A 19648-nucleotide genomic window follows, 5' to 3' on the forward strand; every position below is an offset into this window, starting at 1 on the left:
TGTTAAGTTCCGGTTTTGTATTATCAGTTGCAGCGTAACGTTAGGAATTTTTGATAAAATAACCTTTTTTGAATTGAGAAATACACTATCAGGAAACAAGAGCAACTGTCAAGGTATCGGATTTTTCATTCCGTTTTATGGGAAAAAAAAGTAAATTGCTACATATATATAGTTCGTAATATGTCATTTACAGCACGAGTCCGGGGTGTAAAGCCCTCTACAGACGGTAGGTTTTTGTTGTACAACACTAATTATCTCAAAGATGTACAATTTTGAAAGTGTACATTTTTCACATACAGACAGTATTCCATTCTCATAAAAATCACAGAGATTTACCTAGTAAACATAGTGCATCAGGTACTGAAAAAAATGTAACTATTAATAATAAAAATAATATTCACCCTTTTATGTTCCATAAATTTGATTACGTATGACACAAATGAGTCACGCCATGAGAAAACCAACATAGTGGCTTTACGACCAACATGGATGAAAACCAGCATGTGCATCCGTGCAGTCTGGTCATGATCAATGATGTTTGCTTTCAAACTCTATTACAATTAGAGAAACCGTTAGGGAACAGCATGGACCAGACTCGGAAACGCACTATGTTGGTTTTCTCATGGCGCGGCTCAAATCATTTAACTTTTCAGTGTCATCCTTTTTCTATTATGCATTAGAAGCCATTTTATATTACGATTTGTGTTTATTTTTTGGGCAATTGTTTCTGGAATTTCATTCACTTGCCTCTTATCAACTAATTATTTACCAATTTGTTGCTTGTCAACGTGGGTGGTACGTAAGGCAAAACTTACGAAATAGAACATGTCCTAATTTAAGATTTACAAAATCAAGGAATAGCATCGTACACACGGTAATATTTGGCTGTACATCTTGAATTTAATTGGTGTTGTACAACAAAAACTTACCGTCTGTAGAGGCTATAAGATGGATTTTTTCAGCACCGATCAGAATACCGGAAATCCCCGTCTGGTATGCAAGAAATGTGCTATAACATAATATAAGCTTCAATAACGTATTAACCATTGTATGCAGAGTGGATCAATACTCAGTAACTTCCAATTCGGTGAAAACGCCAAATAACTTTAAACAAGTTTTGAATAAATTAAATGTGTTCATATTTATAGAAAATAAGATTTTGAATTTATCTTGATTGTTTCTGATTACTTCAGTATTATGATGGATATTACAAACGTTTGAACATTGTTTATTTATCACAGATGAATGCGAGATGGATTCAGATTGTGGAAATGTCGGGAAATGTATGAGAAACGTTTCAACGACTTATCCCAAGAATCAGTGCTACTGTCCCGCCGGGTACTTCGGGAGAGCATGTGAAAAACGTAAATTTTGTATAAAATATTTCATTGCCATCGAACATTAAAGATTATATAATAAGTTGAACAACAAGTTCTGCACAATTACATTTCAGCCCTTCCTCCAAAAAGCATTTTGTTTGTTTACAAAAATATACATAAATGTTCATAAGTGTCAAATTTGTTCGAATCTAATTCCGAACAGAATGAAAATGAAAGACACGTCATATATCTTTTAATCTGTCCAGTCAGAAATTTTGCTCAGAAGGATTTTTTAAGTCATGGTGGTATATATCAATTTTAATTCAATTGTCTAGTGATATATGTGTGATTTTGTTCCTTTCTCAGAATCCCCAGTTACGTCTCTCTCGGGCATAGACATGAGCGATTATATACCAACACCGGTGGCTGGTACCGAGGACTACAAGATTTACCATAAGATTATCAGTGTAAGTGGTTATTTTTATTGTAAGTCGCAAAGACACAATTCAGGTCATGTAGTGACTGTCTACTTGTAGAGGAAGACCCAAGGTACCCCTCCATTATAACATTTCAGACAGGACTGACACGTGGATAGAATTGTCAATCTTCCGTAAAACATTCAAATATCTGTCTCACATCAAAATAAGTCTTCATTTGCACGGAGGTCCGTCCCTAAGTGTAAGGACAAATATGTTAAGAAGATCTTTAAGATCTTTCTTTGGGTAACTTCTAAGAGTGAACCACATGTATGTCGTCTACCGTAGTGGTAAATCTCATTTATGAAACTTTTTTTTTTAATTTTTCGTATAATTATTATATTGTTTAGAGATCAAGTTTATGAAGAAAAAGGTCTATTTCATACAGATCCCAGTTAGAAATGTAGTTACCCCCACCACCCACTCTTTGAAGTGGAAGTATTATAAAAAACATAATCATTTCTTTTGATTTCAATATAATTTCTAGTTTATATTTTTATTTGATAGATAGGCCTACAAGCTAGAGCTATCTGGATATTTCAACAATCCAAAACTGAAGGCAAATTTTAAATCTTTTTTGATAGGCAAAAGAGAGGTAGAGCTAGTGATAATTTTACGAACGAATTTCGGCAAACTAGATCTATGTAATTGTCTATGCAAATCTTTGTCTAATAATACATTTGTTCTTTCTTAGGCAAATATGCATATTATTTTTTTTTACTCTGTCTTGGTTTGGCAACGAGGATAACAATGAACGTAAATGGAGCAAATTAATCAGCTTTGAAGGGGTCTGTTCATTTGAAGTGAAGTGTCCGCCTGTAAAAGTTCTTTACAAAACCTATATTCTAGGGATTTTGTAATTCAATGGATATTGCAGGAAAAAGGACTCAGGACAATTTTCCGTTAGTTTTCGATTTATTATAGTAGATCTACAGCTTCTGGATTATTTTGATTTTTAGCTCGACTATTCATAGAATAGTAGAGCTATTGGACTCGCCCATGCGTCGGCGTCCGCGTCCCGATTTGGTTAAGTTTTTGTTTGTAAGCTGGTATCTCAGCAACCACTTATGGGAATGGATTGAAACTTCACACACTTATTCACTGTGATAAACTGACCTACATTGCACAGGTTCCATAACTCTATTATGCTTTTTTTACAAAATTATGCCCCTTTTTCGACTTAGAAATTTTTGGTTAAGGTTTTGTATGTAAGCTGGTATCTCAGCAACCACTTGTGGGAATGGATTGAAACTTCACACACTTATTAACTGTGATAAACTGACCTATATTGCACAGGTTCCATAACTCTATTATGCTTTTTTACAAAATTATGCCCCTTTTTCGACTTAGAAATTTTTGGTTAAGGTTTTGTATGTAAGCTGGTATCTCAGCAACCACTTGTAGGAATGGATTGAAACTTCACACACTCATTCACTGTGATAAACTGAGCTACATTGCACAGGTTCCATAACTCTATTTTGCTTTTTTACAAAATTATGCCCCTTTTTCGACTTAGAAATTTTTGGTTAAGGTTTTGTATGTAAGCTGGTATCTCAGTAACCACTTGTGGGAATGGACTGAAACTTCACACACTTATTTACTGTAATAAACTGACTTACATTGCACAGGTTCCATAACTCTATTTTGCATTTTTACAAAATTATGCCCCTTTTTCAACATATAAATTTTTGGTTAAGTTTTTGTATGTAAGCTGGTATCTCAGTATCCACTAATAGGAAAGAATTGAAATTGCACACACTTGTTCACTGTCATGATGTGACATGCAGTGCAAAGGGTCAATAACTCAACTTTGCAATTTACAAAATTATGCCCCTTTTTCGACTTAGGAGTTTTTGGTTAAATTCCTATTATGTAATCTGGTATCTTAGTACCCACTAATGGGAATGAATTGAAACTTCACACATTTGTCCACTGTCATGAGCTGATAAGCACTATGCAGGTTCCATAACCCTATTTTGCTTTTTTACTAAATTATGTCCCTTTTTCGACTTTCGTATTCATTCAATCGACAAGGCTGTTGAATAGTCGAGCGTTGCTGTCCTCCGACAGCTCTTGTTTTCGTTTATAATTAGTGTGGAACGCGAAAAGAAAGTAAGAGATTATTCTTATAGTATGAACACAGAACAGGAATACAGAACAGGACAAAACTTAGCGAATCTATTTCTTAATTATGTAACAGACAAAAATAGAATATATTTTAGAAGAAATATATTGCACTCTACCAGATTAAAGAATCATTGTGTGAATTTGAATTGAAATTTTTGTGTAAAAATTCCACTGTTGACAATTCTCCTGTTAATGAACTCGTATTAGATCTAGCTCTACCTTGACTTTGGATAATATACGAAGCGTACATTTGTTTCCAAGTTTTGTATGTTGTTTATACTTGATATAGAATCTTATTGTGTTTTTGTTGTATGATTGTTGTTTACCTTCAGGAAACAAATGAGATGGAGATGATACTTAGGGTAAAAACCACCACCTGGGTAGGGATCGGCTGGAGACCACTTGGTATGATTGGCTGCTTTAAAATAATTATCTGATTTCTTTTCTCCCTCACCGATGTTTCTCCTATAGTTTAGGTAGTGTCCAATTGGATGTACACATACGTAGCTCATGTAATGAATAATTTCTCATTTGAACGTGGAAGAATTAGCATTTTATGTTTCTATAATTCGACATTATATTAGCAATTTAACGCCCGAAAGATAAACTTATTACATGTACATTTTTATCATATTATCGATACCGAAATTAAAGGACAATTAAGGTATTAGACCACTAATAGTAATGTTTAAAAAATGGCATTTGCTAGGTATATTCTTAAAGTTGACCGTGTTCCGCACCGTGTTGCAATTTTAAAACAACTTTTACTGTGTCGTTTTTATTAATTTTGTATAATTTATTATATTTCCTCAAGCTCAAGTAGAGACAAATTTCAAAGTGATGGCCACTATTTAGTGTTTGCAGAGAATTCATTATACCATCAATTTTGATAAAAGAAATATCAAACTATTGGTAAACAATTATAAAACACAAAATAAAACTTGTCAATATAATTTTTTCCATGACTCATTTAAACGTATTTAATGAGACAAAACGCTAACTCCACCACTGAAAAATTAAGGTCGAATCATGCGGGTCTGTTTTGAATTTTGCTCACTTCATTCAAAAATAACGTTGGGGCAGAAGTAAAACCTATCTAAAATTTCTTCCACAATATGTAGTCTAAAGAGTGAAGGCAAAAAAGAGAACTTTTACCGCATGTAACTCAGTATTTTTAAAGATGTCTAACTCTAACCCTTCTGTTTCAGAGGTAAATTTACTTTGAACAGCAAAAATCGCTTATCAAATAAGATTTTTCCACTTTTGTACAATAAATCAATAACAAGAATAATGAAAGAAGTAAAAACTTACTAGAAAAAAAACTAGTGGGGCTTGAACCTACGCCCTCTTGAAAATTGCAGTCAATGTAGGTGTATAGTAGGAATTAAATACTCTTCATATTGCGGGTCTAATACCTTAAAGGCGTTACGGTTATTTACTGGGGAAAATACTAATTATTTTCTGATTCTGTTAACAGAGAGTGCCATTTTCGTCGAACAAAATATCATTTTATTTCACTTTTTTTCTAGACCTTAACTACAGATGTAGACAATTCCCTGCCCTACCTGACTTCCCGAACAGGGATGATGGAGAGAGCGAAGAGGGAGGAGAGGAAGAGGGCACGAAGGAAGAGGGAGGAGAGGAAGAGGGGGGAGAGGAAGAGGGCACGAAGGAAGAGGGAGCAGAGGAAGAGGGCACGAAGGAAGAGGGAGCAGAGGAAGAGGGCACGAAAGAAGAGGGAGCAGAGGAAGAGGGGGGAGAGGAAGAGGGCACGAAGGAAGAGGGAGCAGAGGAAGAGGGCACGAAGGAAGAGGGAGCAGAGGAAGAGGGCACGAAGGAAGAGGGAGGAGAGGAAGAGGGCACGAAGGAAGAAGGAGGAGAGGAAGAGGGCACGAAGGAAGAGGGAGGAGAGGAAGAGGGCACGAAGGAAGAGGGAGCAGAGGAAGAGGGCACGAAAGAAGAGGGAGCAGAGGAAGAGGGCACGAAGGAAGAGGGAGCAGAGGAAGAGGGCACGAAGGAAGAGGGAGATGAGGAAGAGGGCACGAAGGAAGAGGGAGCAGAAGAAGAGAGCGAAGGAGAAGGAGGAGAGGGGGAAGGCGAAGGCGAAGGTGAGGGGGAAGGCGAAGGCGAAGGTGAGGGGGAAGGCGAAGGAGGAGGATCTTGTGGGAGCGGCGGAAGTAAGTATACCTTGCTTTTATTTCTTCTGTTGATTTATTGGTAACAGTGGAATAAACAGATATAATACATATCGAATTATATGAACATAATAAAATATGTCTGTTATACTTGTATACATTTGCTCAGGGCGACTGCAAGAAAGCAAACAATTTCAAAACGAACAAACGTACATATGAAATACAAACAGGGAACAAGATAGTTCACTTAGTGTGGCAAATTTGAAATAAAGCAAAAATATGAAGATTCATACATAACAGATTGAAATATTTTGTGCAGGTGGTATCCATGCTATGGATTGTACTGACCTAGTTATTGGTACGGCTAAAGGAAATTATTCAAGAATCGGTGACTATTACACAAGGGATAGGTCAACACCTAGGTTCGATTCTTTTTACGGAGGAGAAGAAAGTTTGACGGCCGCTTTCGGTGAAGAAAATGGAGGCTTCACCACAATCCTTTTTAGAAGAAAACTTAACAGTAAGTTAACTTCTGAACAAAAAAAAACTACATACTTACAATCATTTAATTTCGTGGCATAAAATTTCGTGGTTTTGGTCACAATGGCAATTTTGTGGGGATATGAATTCGTGGTTTTCAACTTTCGAACATAAAATGAATGGTAAATTTACTTATTCGTCGTTGGGATTAAATTTCGTGGATTGAATCAACCACAAAATCCACGAAAATGAAGCCCCCACGAATATCAATGATTTCACAGTAAACCAAAAACAATATTAAATTCGAAAAATTTATTCTTTTTAAATTTAGATGTTACTATCAAGAAGATGTTTTGACTAAGAATTTACAGTTGTCATATGTTATAAAACAATGTCTTCATTAGTCAGTTGGTCCAGCAAACACTAACCTATATAATAGAGAGTATTTTTAACAAAAAATATGCTTCAAAACTACATAAAATGGACTATTTATTAGTTCACTACGTGACAGGTTGAGCTTTTGTGATCGTACGTCCGTCCGTCGTCCGTTCACAATTTCTTGTGAACACTATAGAGACCACATTTTGTGATCAATTTCAATCAAACTTGCATACAACTTGTATTGACATAATATCTCGGTTCCTTTCAAAAACTGACTAGATCCGATCATGGGTTCCAAAGTTATGGCCCCTTAAAGGGCTGTGAAATTTGCTATTTTGGGCTTGTGAACACGATAGAGATCACATTTTGCAATCATCTTTAATCAAACTTGCACAAAACAAGGATGCCCCCTTTCCTCTAACTTGTTTATTATTTGTATAGAGTTATTATCAAACTGTATTCTAAAAAACAATGATGTAAAAGGAATACATATCAATGATATTGAAGTTAAAAATGTGTTATTTGCTGACGATGCCACTTTTATAACTGATGGATAAAGAAAGTCTTTTGAAACGTTAATAAGTATATTAGACAATTTTAGAAATATTTCCGGTCTAAAACTAAATGAAAAAAAGTGTCAAGGATTAAAAGCTTGTTCAATACGTAATACAAATTTTAAATACTGTACAAATAAAAAATTTAGATGGACATCAGATTCTGCGCAATCTCTAGGAATTAGCTTTTACACAGATATACAAAAGTCACAATCAAAAAATTTAGAAACAAAAATTGAATCCTTTAAGAACTGCCTCAAACAGTGGCAGCATAGGAAACTGACGCTACTGGGAAAAGTCACAGTTATAAAAAGTCTTGCTTTACCAAAATTGATTTACAATTTATCTGTTTTACAAACCCCACCAAAACAAACAATAAACCAATTAGAAAAAAACATGTTTGAATTCATATGGGATAAGAAACCAGATAAAATTAAAAGGGAAACAATAAAGAAAAACTATTTAAATGGAGGTATAAAAATGATAGATCTTTCCAAGTTTAATAGAGCATTAAAGGCCTGTTGGGTTAAAAAGTTACTGGATAAAAATGACAAATCAATAATAAAAGCTATTTACATAAATAAACTAGAAAAAATAGGAGCAAACTTGATATTTGAATGTAACTTAAATGAAAGAGAAATATTTAAAAGATATAAGACAAATCCATTTTTAAGAGATATCATTACAGCGTGGATTGAAATCGGTATTCTATCCGAATGCACAAATGTAAACAAAGAGATAATATGGAACAACAGGAAAATAAAAGTAAACGATAAAACATTTTTCTATAGAACATGGTTAGACAAAGGTGTGTTATATCTCGGACATTTATATGATTTCCGAAAAAATCAATTCTATACATATGAAGACGTTAAAAATCTGTATAGTCTTCCTGAACATGACTACCTCAAATACATGTCTTTAATAAAAAGTATACCTACAGAACTAAAACAAAAAATCAAGATAGAAAATGTACCTTTAACTTCAAAAAGAAAAGCAATTTTGAAAAGGTTTACGGACACAAAAAGGGCAAATAAATTCCTACATGAACATCAAATAAAAAAAGAAGCACTGAAAAATAAAGCTGAAACGAAATGGGAGAATATTACGTCAAAAGCCAATTTAATATGGAAATCAATATATAGAAATATCTTTACAGCAACGATAGATAGTACATTTAGAAACTTCCAGTATAAATTTGTACACAGAATAATAGCGACAAATAAACTTTTACTAAAACAAGGTCTTATCGAATCAAACCTGTGTGATTTCTGTCAGATGCATGTTGAATCCATTGAACATCTTTTCTGGGAATGCCCACATATACAAACTTTTTGGAGAGATTTGAGAAAATTTCTTCAACAAAATAACGTACATTTAGAACTCACATATGAGACAGTGGCTTTTTTAATTACGGAACCAGTTCTACAAAGTAAAGCTAAAAATGGTATCATTTTAACAGCAAAATATTTTATTTATAAAAATAAAATAAATAAAACTATGCCAACTTTGGAACATTTCTTAAATTACTTGAAGACAAGATTGGAAACGGAAAACTTAATAGCACTACAACATGACAAAATAAATGAATATTAAAATAAATGGAATGGATTCCCTCTACAAATAACTACATAATTTAAAAAAAAACTCTCTAAACATACTTTTAGATTGGAATATGGCAGTTGGATACAAAACGTAGATATACAACACTATATCTGCTGATATCACATATGTATATAAGGATATGTGTGAGTGCGTGTATGATTTGCGTGGGAGGTTGTTTTGTATGAAAATGTGTATGTTTGAGGGTGGGTGTTAGATGGATGTGAGATTTCAAGAAATTTCCTGATGTACATTAAACAAATGATAATATATGAGCATCATGGTATAAAAATGAAAAAAAATAGAAGCAGACATGTACTCGATATATAAAACTAGTTGGTAAAATTGTATATGTATTATGTAACGTTATTATTATTGTCTGTATGATGTACATAAAGGGAAAACAATAAATAATAAAAAATAAAAAAAAAAACTGGCACAAAACTTATATTGGCAAAATATCTCTGTTCCTTTTGAAAACTGGCTAAATTTCTTCATAGGTTCCAGAGTTATGGCCTCTTAAAGGGCCAAAATTTGCTATTTTTGGCTTTTGAACATGATAGAGACCACATTTTGCAACCAACTTGAATCAGACTTGTATACAACTTGTACTGGCATAAAATCTCGGTTCCTTTCGAAAACTGGCCAGATCCCATCATTGGTTCCAGAGTTATGGCCCCTTCAAGAGACAAAATTTACTATTTTGGCTTTTGCAGCCATATAGAGGCTTCATTTTATGGTTTAATTTGATACAAACTTGCAAAATATCATTAACAACAATAACTCTTTGATTTCAAGATGAATCTGTCAGATCCATTCTTAGGTTCTGGGGTTTGATTTGATACAAAGTTGGTCAGATTGTTTATCTTGATGATTTCTAGGCCAAGTTTGAAACTTGGTCACATGGGGTCAAAACTAGGTTACCCGGTCAAATCAAAGGAAAAGCGTGTTAACACTGTTGAAGCCGCATTTATAAACCTATCTTCATGAAACTTTGTCAGAATGTTTATCTTGATGATTCATAGGCTAAGTTTGAAACTGGATTATATGGGGTCAAAAACTAGGTAACCCGGTCAAATTAAAGGAAAAGCTTGTTAACACTCTTGAGGTCACACTTATGAGAATATCTTCATGAAACTTGGTTAAAATGTTTATCTTGATGATTTCTAGGTCAAGTGTGAAACTGGGTTATATGGGTCAAAAACAAGGTCACCGAGTCAAATCAAAGGAAAAGCTTGTTAACACTCTTGTTCATTTGATGTGCATGAAACTTGGTCCGAATATTTGTCTGCATGGAATATCGAATGAATTTTTTATCTGGGTCATGTGTGGTCAAAAACTAGGTCACCAGGTCAAATAAAAGAATAAGCTTGTTTACACCCTAGGGGCACATTTTTATTCTATCTTCATAAAACTTGGTCAGAATATTTGTTATCAGTAAGTCTTGGATGATTTCAAAGCTAGGTCACGAGGGATCAAAAACTAGGTCACTAGGTCAAATCAAAGGAAAAGCTTGCATACACTCTAGAGGCCACATTTTTCTCCAATCTTCCTGAAACTTTGTTAGAATGTTTGTTTTCATGAAATTATGGACAAGTTCGAATCTGGGTCATGTGAGATAAAAAAAAACTAGGTCACTAGGTCAAATCAAAGAAAATGGTTGTTTACACTGAAGAGGCCACATTTTTGGGTCAAATCATAATCAAAATTTGTCAGAATATTTGTCTCCATTAAATCACTAGGTAAAACATGTTTACACTGTTATGGTGTCTTACTCAGGTGAGCGGCCTAGGGAATCTTGGATCTCTTGTTTTTATTAAAGTTACTTTACTTACAATTTCTGTTCAATGTACAGCTTCGGATAAGGCGGACCATGCCATTACCAATACCGCCATGCATGTTATATGGGCACGCGGTCAAGAGGCGGGAAATGTTCATCATAACCCTAGTTCCGGCCTGGAGCATTCAGCGTCTGCACCTTCTATACCAGACTACTATTACTCGGATGAGCTGAAATACCACGGCCGGGATGTCAGTGGATCTACGTATGGTCATAGAGGATCATTCACAGCAAATTTCTTCGGTAAAATCTAGCTGTTCAACACATTCAATAGAAAAACGCTAGAAATTATCCAGCTTTAAAAGTAGATCTTAATAAATTTCCCAATAGTATATCTTCATCAACATATTATAACTTATACAGCCTGTTTTACTTATATGTATGGCGGCATACGATGACCGTTAAATTTCATGAACATCAAAATAATTTTCAAGAAAATTGAAGTTGTAAATGTTTAAAAAACTTTTGAAAGAAAATGTCTTTTTTTTCACTTACATTATAGTCTTATTATCAGATGGAAAATTCATATTTATACAATGTACTGCAAACAAAAACAAGTTATTTTTCCTAAACTTTTCGTAAAATGTTATTACTTTGATGAAATTTTGTCAGTGAACGCTTTATTGAAGAGATTTCGAGAAAAGTTTTCGGAAAACCTTTTGCTGTCGTGAAAACTTATTTTCCTGAAAACTAAACGTTTTCGCGAAATTCAAAAGATGGGGCGAAAAGTTTTCTGGTTAGATTTAATAGTAGTGGTCACTATTTTTACATTTTTTTCGACGGCCAGGTAATATTTTCATACAATCATGAAAAGAATATTTATCTTTTTCGCGAACGCTATTAGATTTTCTCGGAAGTTATTTGATTTACATCGGCAGATATATTCCACTATTTGTATGTACATATACTTTCTATTTCTTAAGAATAATCGTGGGAATGTATGTTATCGTTTGCAGTGGATCCAAATGTCACCACACCACCGACAACCGGAAGTTCCTGTGACGGAAGTTGGACATCCCCATCAGGAGATTATACCGCTAGTTGGGTGTATGACGCTACTTCGCAGAAGATTACTTTTACTTTGACTGCTACAATCTCAGCGAATACATGGATGGCTATTGGTATAAACCCTGAAAGAAGAATGGTAGGTTTTATTTTTACAGTTTCCGTTAATTAATCTATTCTATTCCTTCATTCTGGATAAAGTAATCATATGACATTAATTGTTGTCAATGTTCACTTTTCACGTCTAATAAATGATTGTTGTATCTATTGTTAAGTATAGTCATTAATTGTTGTCAATGTTCCCTCTTCACGTCTGATAAATGATTGTTGTATCTACTGTGAAGTACAGTAATTAATTGTTGCCAATGTTCACTTTTCACGTCTGATAAATGACTGCTATATTTACTTTTAAGTACAGTAATTAATTGTTGCCAATGTTCACTTTTCACGTCTAATAGATGACTGCTATATTTACTTTTAAGTACAGTCATTAATTGTTGCCAATGTTCACTTTTCACGACTAATAAATGATTGTTGTATCTACTGTTAAGTACAGTCATTAATTGTTGCCAATGTTCACTTTTCACGTCTGATAAATGACTGCTATATTTACTTTTAAGTACAGCCATTAATTGTTGCCAATGTTCACTTTTCACGTCTAATAAATGATTGTTGTATCTACTGTTAAGTACAGTCATTAATTGTTGCCAATTTTCACTTTTCACTTCTAATAAATGATTGTTTATCTAGTGTTAAGTACAGTCATTAATTGTTGCCAATGTTCACTTTTCACGTCTGATAAATGACTGCTATATTTACTTTTAAGTACAGTCATTAATTGTTGCCAATGTTCACTTTTCACGTCTAATAAATGATTGTTGTATCTACTGTTAAGTACAGTCATTAATTGTTGCCAATGTTCACTTTTCACTTCTAATAAATGATTGTTGTATCCACTGTTAAGTACAGTCATTAATTGTTGCCAATGTTCACTTTCCACGTCTAATAAATGATTGTTGTATTTACTGTTAAGTACAGTCATTAATTGTTGCCAATGTTCACATTTCACGTCTAATAAATGATTGTTGTATCTACTGTTAAGTACAGTCATTAATTGTTGCCAATGTTCACTTTTCACGTCTAATAAATGATTGTTGTATCCACTGTTAAGTACAGTCATTAATTGTTGCCAATGTTCACTTTCCACGTCTAATAAATGACTGCTATATTTACTTTTAAGTACAGTCATTAATTGTTGCCAATGTTCACTTTTCACGTCTAATAAATGATTGTTGTATCCACTGTTAAGTACAGTCATTAATTGTTGCCAATGTTCACTTTTCACGTCTGATAAATGACTGCTATATTTACTTTTAAGTACAGCCATTAATTGTTGCCAATGTTCACTTTTCACGTCTAATAAATGATTGTTGTATCTACTGTTAAGTACAGTCATTAATTGTTGCCAATTTTCACTTTTCACTTCTAATAAATGATTGTTTATCTAGTGTTAAGTACAGTCATTAATTGTTGCCAATGTTCACTTTTCACGTCTGATAAATGACTGCTATATTTACTTTTAAGTACAGTCATTAATTGTTGCCAATGTTCACTTTTCACGTCTAATAAATGATTGTTGTATCCACTGTTAAGTACAGTCATTAATTGTTGCCAAAGTTCACTTTCGACGTCATAATACAATGAGTTAGTCGCATATTGATCTACCGTTAATACTAGTCATATAATTGTTGCCAATGTTCACTTTTCACGTCTATAATGACGTATATATAGAACTGGATTTTCTATATTATACTTTTATAGTATACAGTCATTAATTGTTGCCAATGTCCGCTTTTCACGACTAATAAATGACTGTTGTATGTACTGTTAAGTACAGTCATTAATTGTTGCCAATGTTCGCTTTTCACGACTAATAAATGACTGTTGTATGTACTGTTAAGTACAGTCATTAATTGTTGCCAATGTTCGCTTTTCACGTCTAATAAATGATTGTTGTATTTACTTTTAAGTAGTCATTAATTGTTACCAATGTTCACTTTTCACGTCTTATAAATGATTGTTGTATTTACTTTTAAATACAGTCATTAATTGTTGCCAATGTTCACTTTTCACGTCTGATAAATGATTGTTGTAATTACTTTTAAATACAGTCATTAATTGTTGCCAATGTTCACTTTTCACGTCTAATAAATGATTGTTGTATCCACTGTTAAGTACAGTCATTAATTGTTGCCAATGTTCACTTTTCATGTCAAATAAAATACTGCTATATCTACTGTTAAGTACAGTCAATATTTATAGCAAATGTATACTTTTAACGTACATGCAGCATGCCACCCAATTATGCGAGAGTGACATTCAACCAAATTGTGTTGTATATGGTCTTCGTGCAAATTTTTTTTATCTACCCGAAAGTAAGGTTCAGAACATACAGTTTTATTAATTAATCAGCCCATTGCGAGTCTGTATGTATTTCAGTTCAGTGACAGAGCAGATGTGTATGTTGCATGGGCACAAAGTAATGGAGCGGTAACAGTATCAGACAGGTGAGTTGTAACTGAGCAACATGTTTTCTCATGTTAACATAGTTAACACTACCACTCGTTGAAACTGCAGTTCGCCGAGGTTTGTAGTTCTTTACCATTTTTGTCGATATAGAGATAATCATTTTGTAAAAACATTCCGAATGTCATGTGGCATTTGGTATTTGATCTTGAACGCTGGCCGGCAGATATCAGTCCATTAATTCCAGAATGTAAAATTAAACTCCAATTTGAAAGAATAATTAAAACTATTATTTAATATAGAATATATTTATTGTCATCACACAGGTCGTATCAAAAAATCAGAGTAAATTAATGTATATATCACACAATACAAAGAGCTATAAAAATAAATAGATTGGCAACTTTAAAGGCATATAGAGCAAATCTCGCCAACCTCCCGTAACAAAAAAACGAGATCTCGTTTACCGGAAGTGGCGCTTTCTCTACGCGCCATTTTGTATGCAAAAGCAATTATTCATCGGTAAAATAATTATCACCGTATGACCATGCTTCTTTCGATGGCAAAAAAAAACGTGTACTTCGTGTCTTAAGACCATTTCACATTTAAATAATTTTGTTTTAGAAGCTAACATGTATTTTAAATGTAGTTTTAAAGGTACAAATTGTAACTCCATGCTCGTCGATGTTTGTTTTTAGTAAGATAACGTCGAATCACGCTCTGACACGAGCTTACGCGAGATTACAGCCAGTTGCCATTCTGTGTATTTTATACTTCTTTGCACAATATAATTCAAACCGCCTTTACAATTTAAATAACGGCAAATCATACTATTACTAACACTATACAATCTATGGCAATAATATCTCAAATCGGCGTGAAATTTGGCGTCATGTATGCATAAAAAAATAGCACTTTCGAATTTGATCAAATATTTTACTTAAAAACATGTCTAAAACGAAATGTCGCATAGTACAACTGTCTTGCTGTCTTGATTAATTTACGCCCAAACTGAATAGGTTATTCTCAGCAGAATAATTCGGAATTATTTGTGCTCTTCATTTCCGGTCCAGATCATGATGTGTATAATCAAAGGAGCGTGTCGACCTACCATTTTGCGCCATACATGCACCAAAGAAGTATAAAATGCACAGAATGGCAACTGGCTGTAATCTCGCGTGAGCTCGTGTCATAGCGTGATTCGGCGTTATCTTACTAAAAACAAACATCAGCGAGCATGGAGTTACAATGTGTACCTTTAAAACTACATTTAAAATACACGTTAGCTTCTAAAACAAAATAAGTTTAATGTGAAATGGTACACGTTTTTTTTTTGCCATCGAAAGAAGCGTGGTCATACGGTGATTTTACCGATGAATAATTGCTTTCGCAAACAAAATGGCGCGCGGAGAAAGCGCCACTTCCGGTAAACGAGATCTCGTTTTTTTGTCACGGGAGGTTGGCGAGATTTGCTCTATATGCCTTTCAAGTTGCCAATCTATTTATTTTTATAGCTCTTTGCATGCACAAAGAAACAATTCTATCATAATTGATCTAAATTTTACAATACAGGACATTAGATGCGAAATAATTTATAGCAAAATCGTGTTTAAACACTATTTATACACTCCGGTGGTTATATACGTTGTAAGAAATAATTTCACAAAATTATAACGCTCAATGTAATTAAGAAAAACCGAAACAAAAATGAAATTGTGTAAGTAGAAGAAACTGATCAGATATGATTTGTCGAATTAATCGTGGGTGAGAAACGGTTTACACCGAAATAAGAATGATTGCACATAATAAGACGAAAAAGACTAAAACAAAAACATTTAAAAAAAAAAAGATTCCGTGTCCACCGACATATAAAATCATTTTTTGTTGATGAACATAAAATATATTTATGTTAAAATAGTGTTAAATCACGGTTTTGTTATAAATTATTTCTTTAAAATAATGAATGATCAATACGTAAATGCCATAAACGATATCATAGCAGGACTTTCTGTGATACAAACATTGATTCCGTTTATGTTTTACTATTTGCAAAAACTGGAAAGGTTAAGTTGAAGGAATTCATACCGAAGAATATTCCTCCGGCCAATAATCGATAGCGGTCAGATTTTCTATATAGAAATAAGAAGGGCATGTTCACATTTTACTTAATAACAAAATTACTAAAAATAAGAAACCTTAGGTGCAAACATATTACCAAAGTTCAACATTTGATTCATCACAAGGATTGTTTTGATTAAATTTTATCTTAATTTTTGATTCGTTCTTCGCATGAAGTTTGGTGCCATCATTTCGTCATTTTTTCCCTTCTTTGTTTCCATATAAAATGTGCAAAAATCTCATACATGCGTTTCTTCAAAGCATTTTTTTTTTTTTTGTATAAAACCATTGATATGAAAGCTTAGGTGCAAGAACTTTCCTACTCTCATTGAATTTATCTTTTGAATGATATTTATTTTATTTTTGTGAAATAAAAATTTGATTCGTTCTCAGACGGTTTATTTCCACTAATTTCGAAGAAAAATTAACTTCAGCGCGAAGTTGTTGTTGTAGCGTCATAAGCAGACGATATTATAGTATGCCGCGTGAACATGCGGTATTGTGATCAAAAGGTTAAAGTAATGATTTAATCATTTAATGTAATTTTACTTCGCGAGTAATTCATTTTGTGTTAATATCAAAAAAACAATATAAGATAAATATTGCATTTTAATATTTCGGTTCTAAAAAGAAAGAGATGCGCATTTCTTCTTATGTTGTTGTTCTCACCTTATTTCATATACATTTAAATATCAAGTGTCAGTTATGCCAATTATGTCAATTAAACATTAAAAGAGATAGCTTTCCTATCGACCCTTGGATCACAAATGCAAACTGTCGTAAAAAAGTAAAATACAGAATTTTTTGTATATATTTTACTTAATAAATTTGAGTAAATAAATTTCAAGGTCCGCCTTGATCAAATTAAAGCTGGAAAATAAGTCCGGAGCATTTTTTTGTGTACAAGAATGTTTTTGCAATGTAAATAATATCTGCATTTAAAACAGAATTGAATTTTTCTTCAGTAACTTAATGATATATTTTTGTTTTCGTGAACATTTTACCTGGTTTCATGATCTTTTCAGTTATCATAAATGTCGTCGTGATTAACTTACTTTCATAATTTATTGTACATGTTCAATTCAAGATAATTTTACACGAAACAAATTTCTATATAGAAGTAATAAAATGTTGTATGCATTACGCATAAATCCTTTTTATTGGACCTGTATTAAAACTTGCCAATTACCTCTAAATAAGGAACGTTAAAACAACACAGACGTTTATAATACTGATAAGGCTATAATTGCGTTTTGAATTTAATACGGGTATTTGTTTTGTAATTACAAGGTAAAGTTATCATGCGATTTTAATCTTTTACATATTTTTTATTTTGCAAACAGTTTTCATATATTGGTGGAATATGTGTAGTTATATTAAAATGAATAATGTCTGCCTGAATACGGCAAAATACCTGTACCACGCTGATTGCCATCTTTTTTTTTTTTTTTTTTTTTAATTTTTACAAACATACCATAATTTTCGATTCATTAAACTTCCTATTTTGTCTATATGTTAAGAATTACTGAATTGATATACGTGTGATGTTCAACCATTTCAGATTAAAATAATTCAAAACCTACACCTGTGTAATTATAAATTGTAAACAGCTGTTTAAAAAAAAACAACAACAAAATAACTTACGTATGTATTTTTGTGACATAAGAATGGACGTGGAAGTGGCAGGAGGTATAATACATATCAATCAGACAATTTTAAAATATATTCGTCAAGTTTATTAGTATTTTGTGACTTCCCTGTTTGATATTTGTCTTTGTTTTCCTTTTTTGGACAAGAATGTGTTATGGCCGTAAAAGTTATAAAATCGGATAAAACATGGTTCGATCTTCTTTTTTTTGTTGGGTGTGTGTGTGGGGGGGGGGGGGGGGGGGGCGGTGGTACCTAGGTCTTTTACACATATTATACTTAAAGACAGCGTTATTTAAAACAATGTAAAATCAGATCATATTTCTTAAATATATATGTCAGATTTTATTTTTCAACGACAGCATATTTTATAGATGGGAGACGCCGTAAAAATATCAATGCTAGTGCTATATAAATATAAAAGGATGTGTCTATGGGTACGAACCTCCTTTTTTCTAGAGATTAAGGGTCATTTACATTTCAGATTTGGTTGAAAATGAAAGAAATAAATAAATAAGACTTCATCGATATTTGCCTTTAACTTGAATCTAAATGGTTTACAGATAGCAATGTTCAGCCGATTTGTTACATTGTTTTTCGAAAACATGTTAAAATATACATTCTTCTTATATAAAAATATGTATGAAAATAAGTTTATATGAAAATATGGTTTTTATTGCTGATAGATATGGTCTATTGATATAAAAATTAATTTAATTATTATTAAATAACATGTTAAAAATGCTATGGTTCAGAAAATTACATATTAAACATTCATTTGATAAAAATGACTTCTTTTATTTCTAATGAAAAATCCCTTTTCCATAATTTGTAACTCCAGTGATAATTCAAGCTTGTTTAATTATCTTATGAAAAACCTTCTCTTTTATTACACTTGATATTGAAATAAACATCCTGGAGGCAGTAGATATCGACATCGCAATACCGGTCACCTGTTACCAATATATGTTACCAATACCAAATAGCTGTTGTCTCCCCTGATATCGATTTTCTGCAATATCGGTCATGAGGTCAATTCTTCCTCATGATTAGGAACATTATTCAGAGTAAAACACTTTTCATAATTTCAGACACCTTCGAGCTTATAGTCCCCCACCATTAGACGCCAGTCAGAACGTAGAAGGCGTATCTGGTAGCGTTGAAAATGGCAGAACGTCTGTCACCTTTACACGTGCACTGGTAACCGGGGATGCAGAAGATTTCGATTTCGACGGAACCAACGAAGCTTACTTAGTATTTGCTTGGGGAGGCAATGTGAATGCTAATGGTGGCCTCACTAAACATCTTTTGGGGAAATCGGTATCCATCAATAAATATCGTTTCACTTCTTGCGATAGACCTGGTAAGAACGTTTCTACCCTTTATGCTTACATAGAAATTGTTGATAATTACCAAATCCTGTAAAAAAAATAATATC

General features: G+C 33.1%; 1 protein-coding gene across 3 annotated transcripts in view; it reads left to right on the top strand.

Moving 5' to 3' along the window:
• The window catches only part of LOC123524508 (uncharacterized), a 54318-nt gene that overhangs the window by 26234 nt on the left and 8436 nt on the right, over positions 1–19648 (top strand). For all 3 annotated transcript variants that reach the window (XM_045302753.2, XM_045302754.2, XM_045302755.2), the window contains 9 exons: positions 1242–1364; positions 1686–1786; positions 4255–4327; positions 5452–6099; positions 6377–6577; positions 10930–11157; positions 11871–12058; positions 14419–14486; positions 19302–19573. In XM_045302753.2, the coding sequence (XP_045158688.2) occupies positions 1242–1364; positions 1686–1786; positions 4255–4327; positions 5452–6099; positions 6377–6577; positions 10930–11157; positions 11871–12058; positions 14419–14486; positions 19302–19573 (1902 nt within the window). The remainder of the gene's footprint in view (positions 1–1241; positions 1365–1685; positions 1787–4254; positions 4328–5451; positions 6100–6376; positions 6578–10929; positions 11158–11870; positions 12059–14418; positions 14487–19301; positions 19574–19648) is intronic.

Source organism: Mercenaria mercenaria, chromosome 3 (assembly GCF_021730395.1).
Source record: "Mercenaria mercenaria strain notata chromosome 3, MADL_Memer_1, whole genome shotgun sequence".
Classification (NCBI taxonomy): Eukaryota; Metazoa; Mollusca; class Bivalvia; order Venerida; family Veneridae; genus Mercenaria; species Mercenaria mercenaria.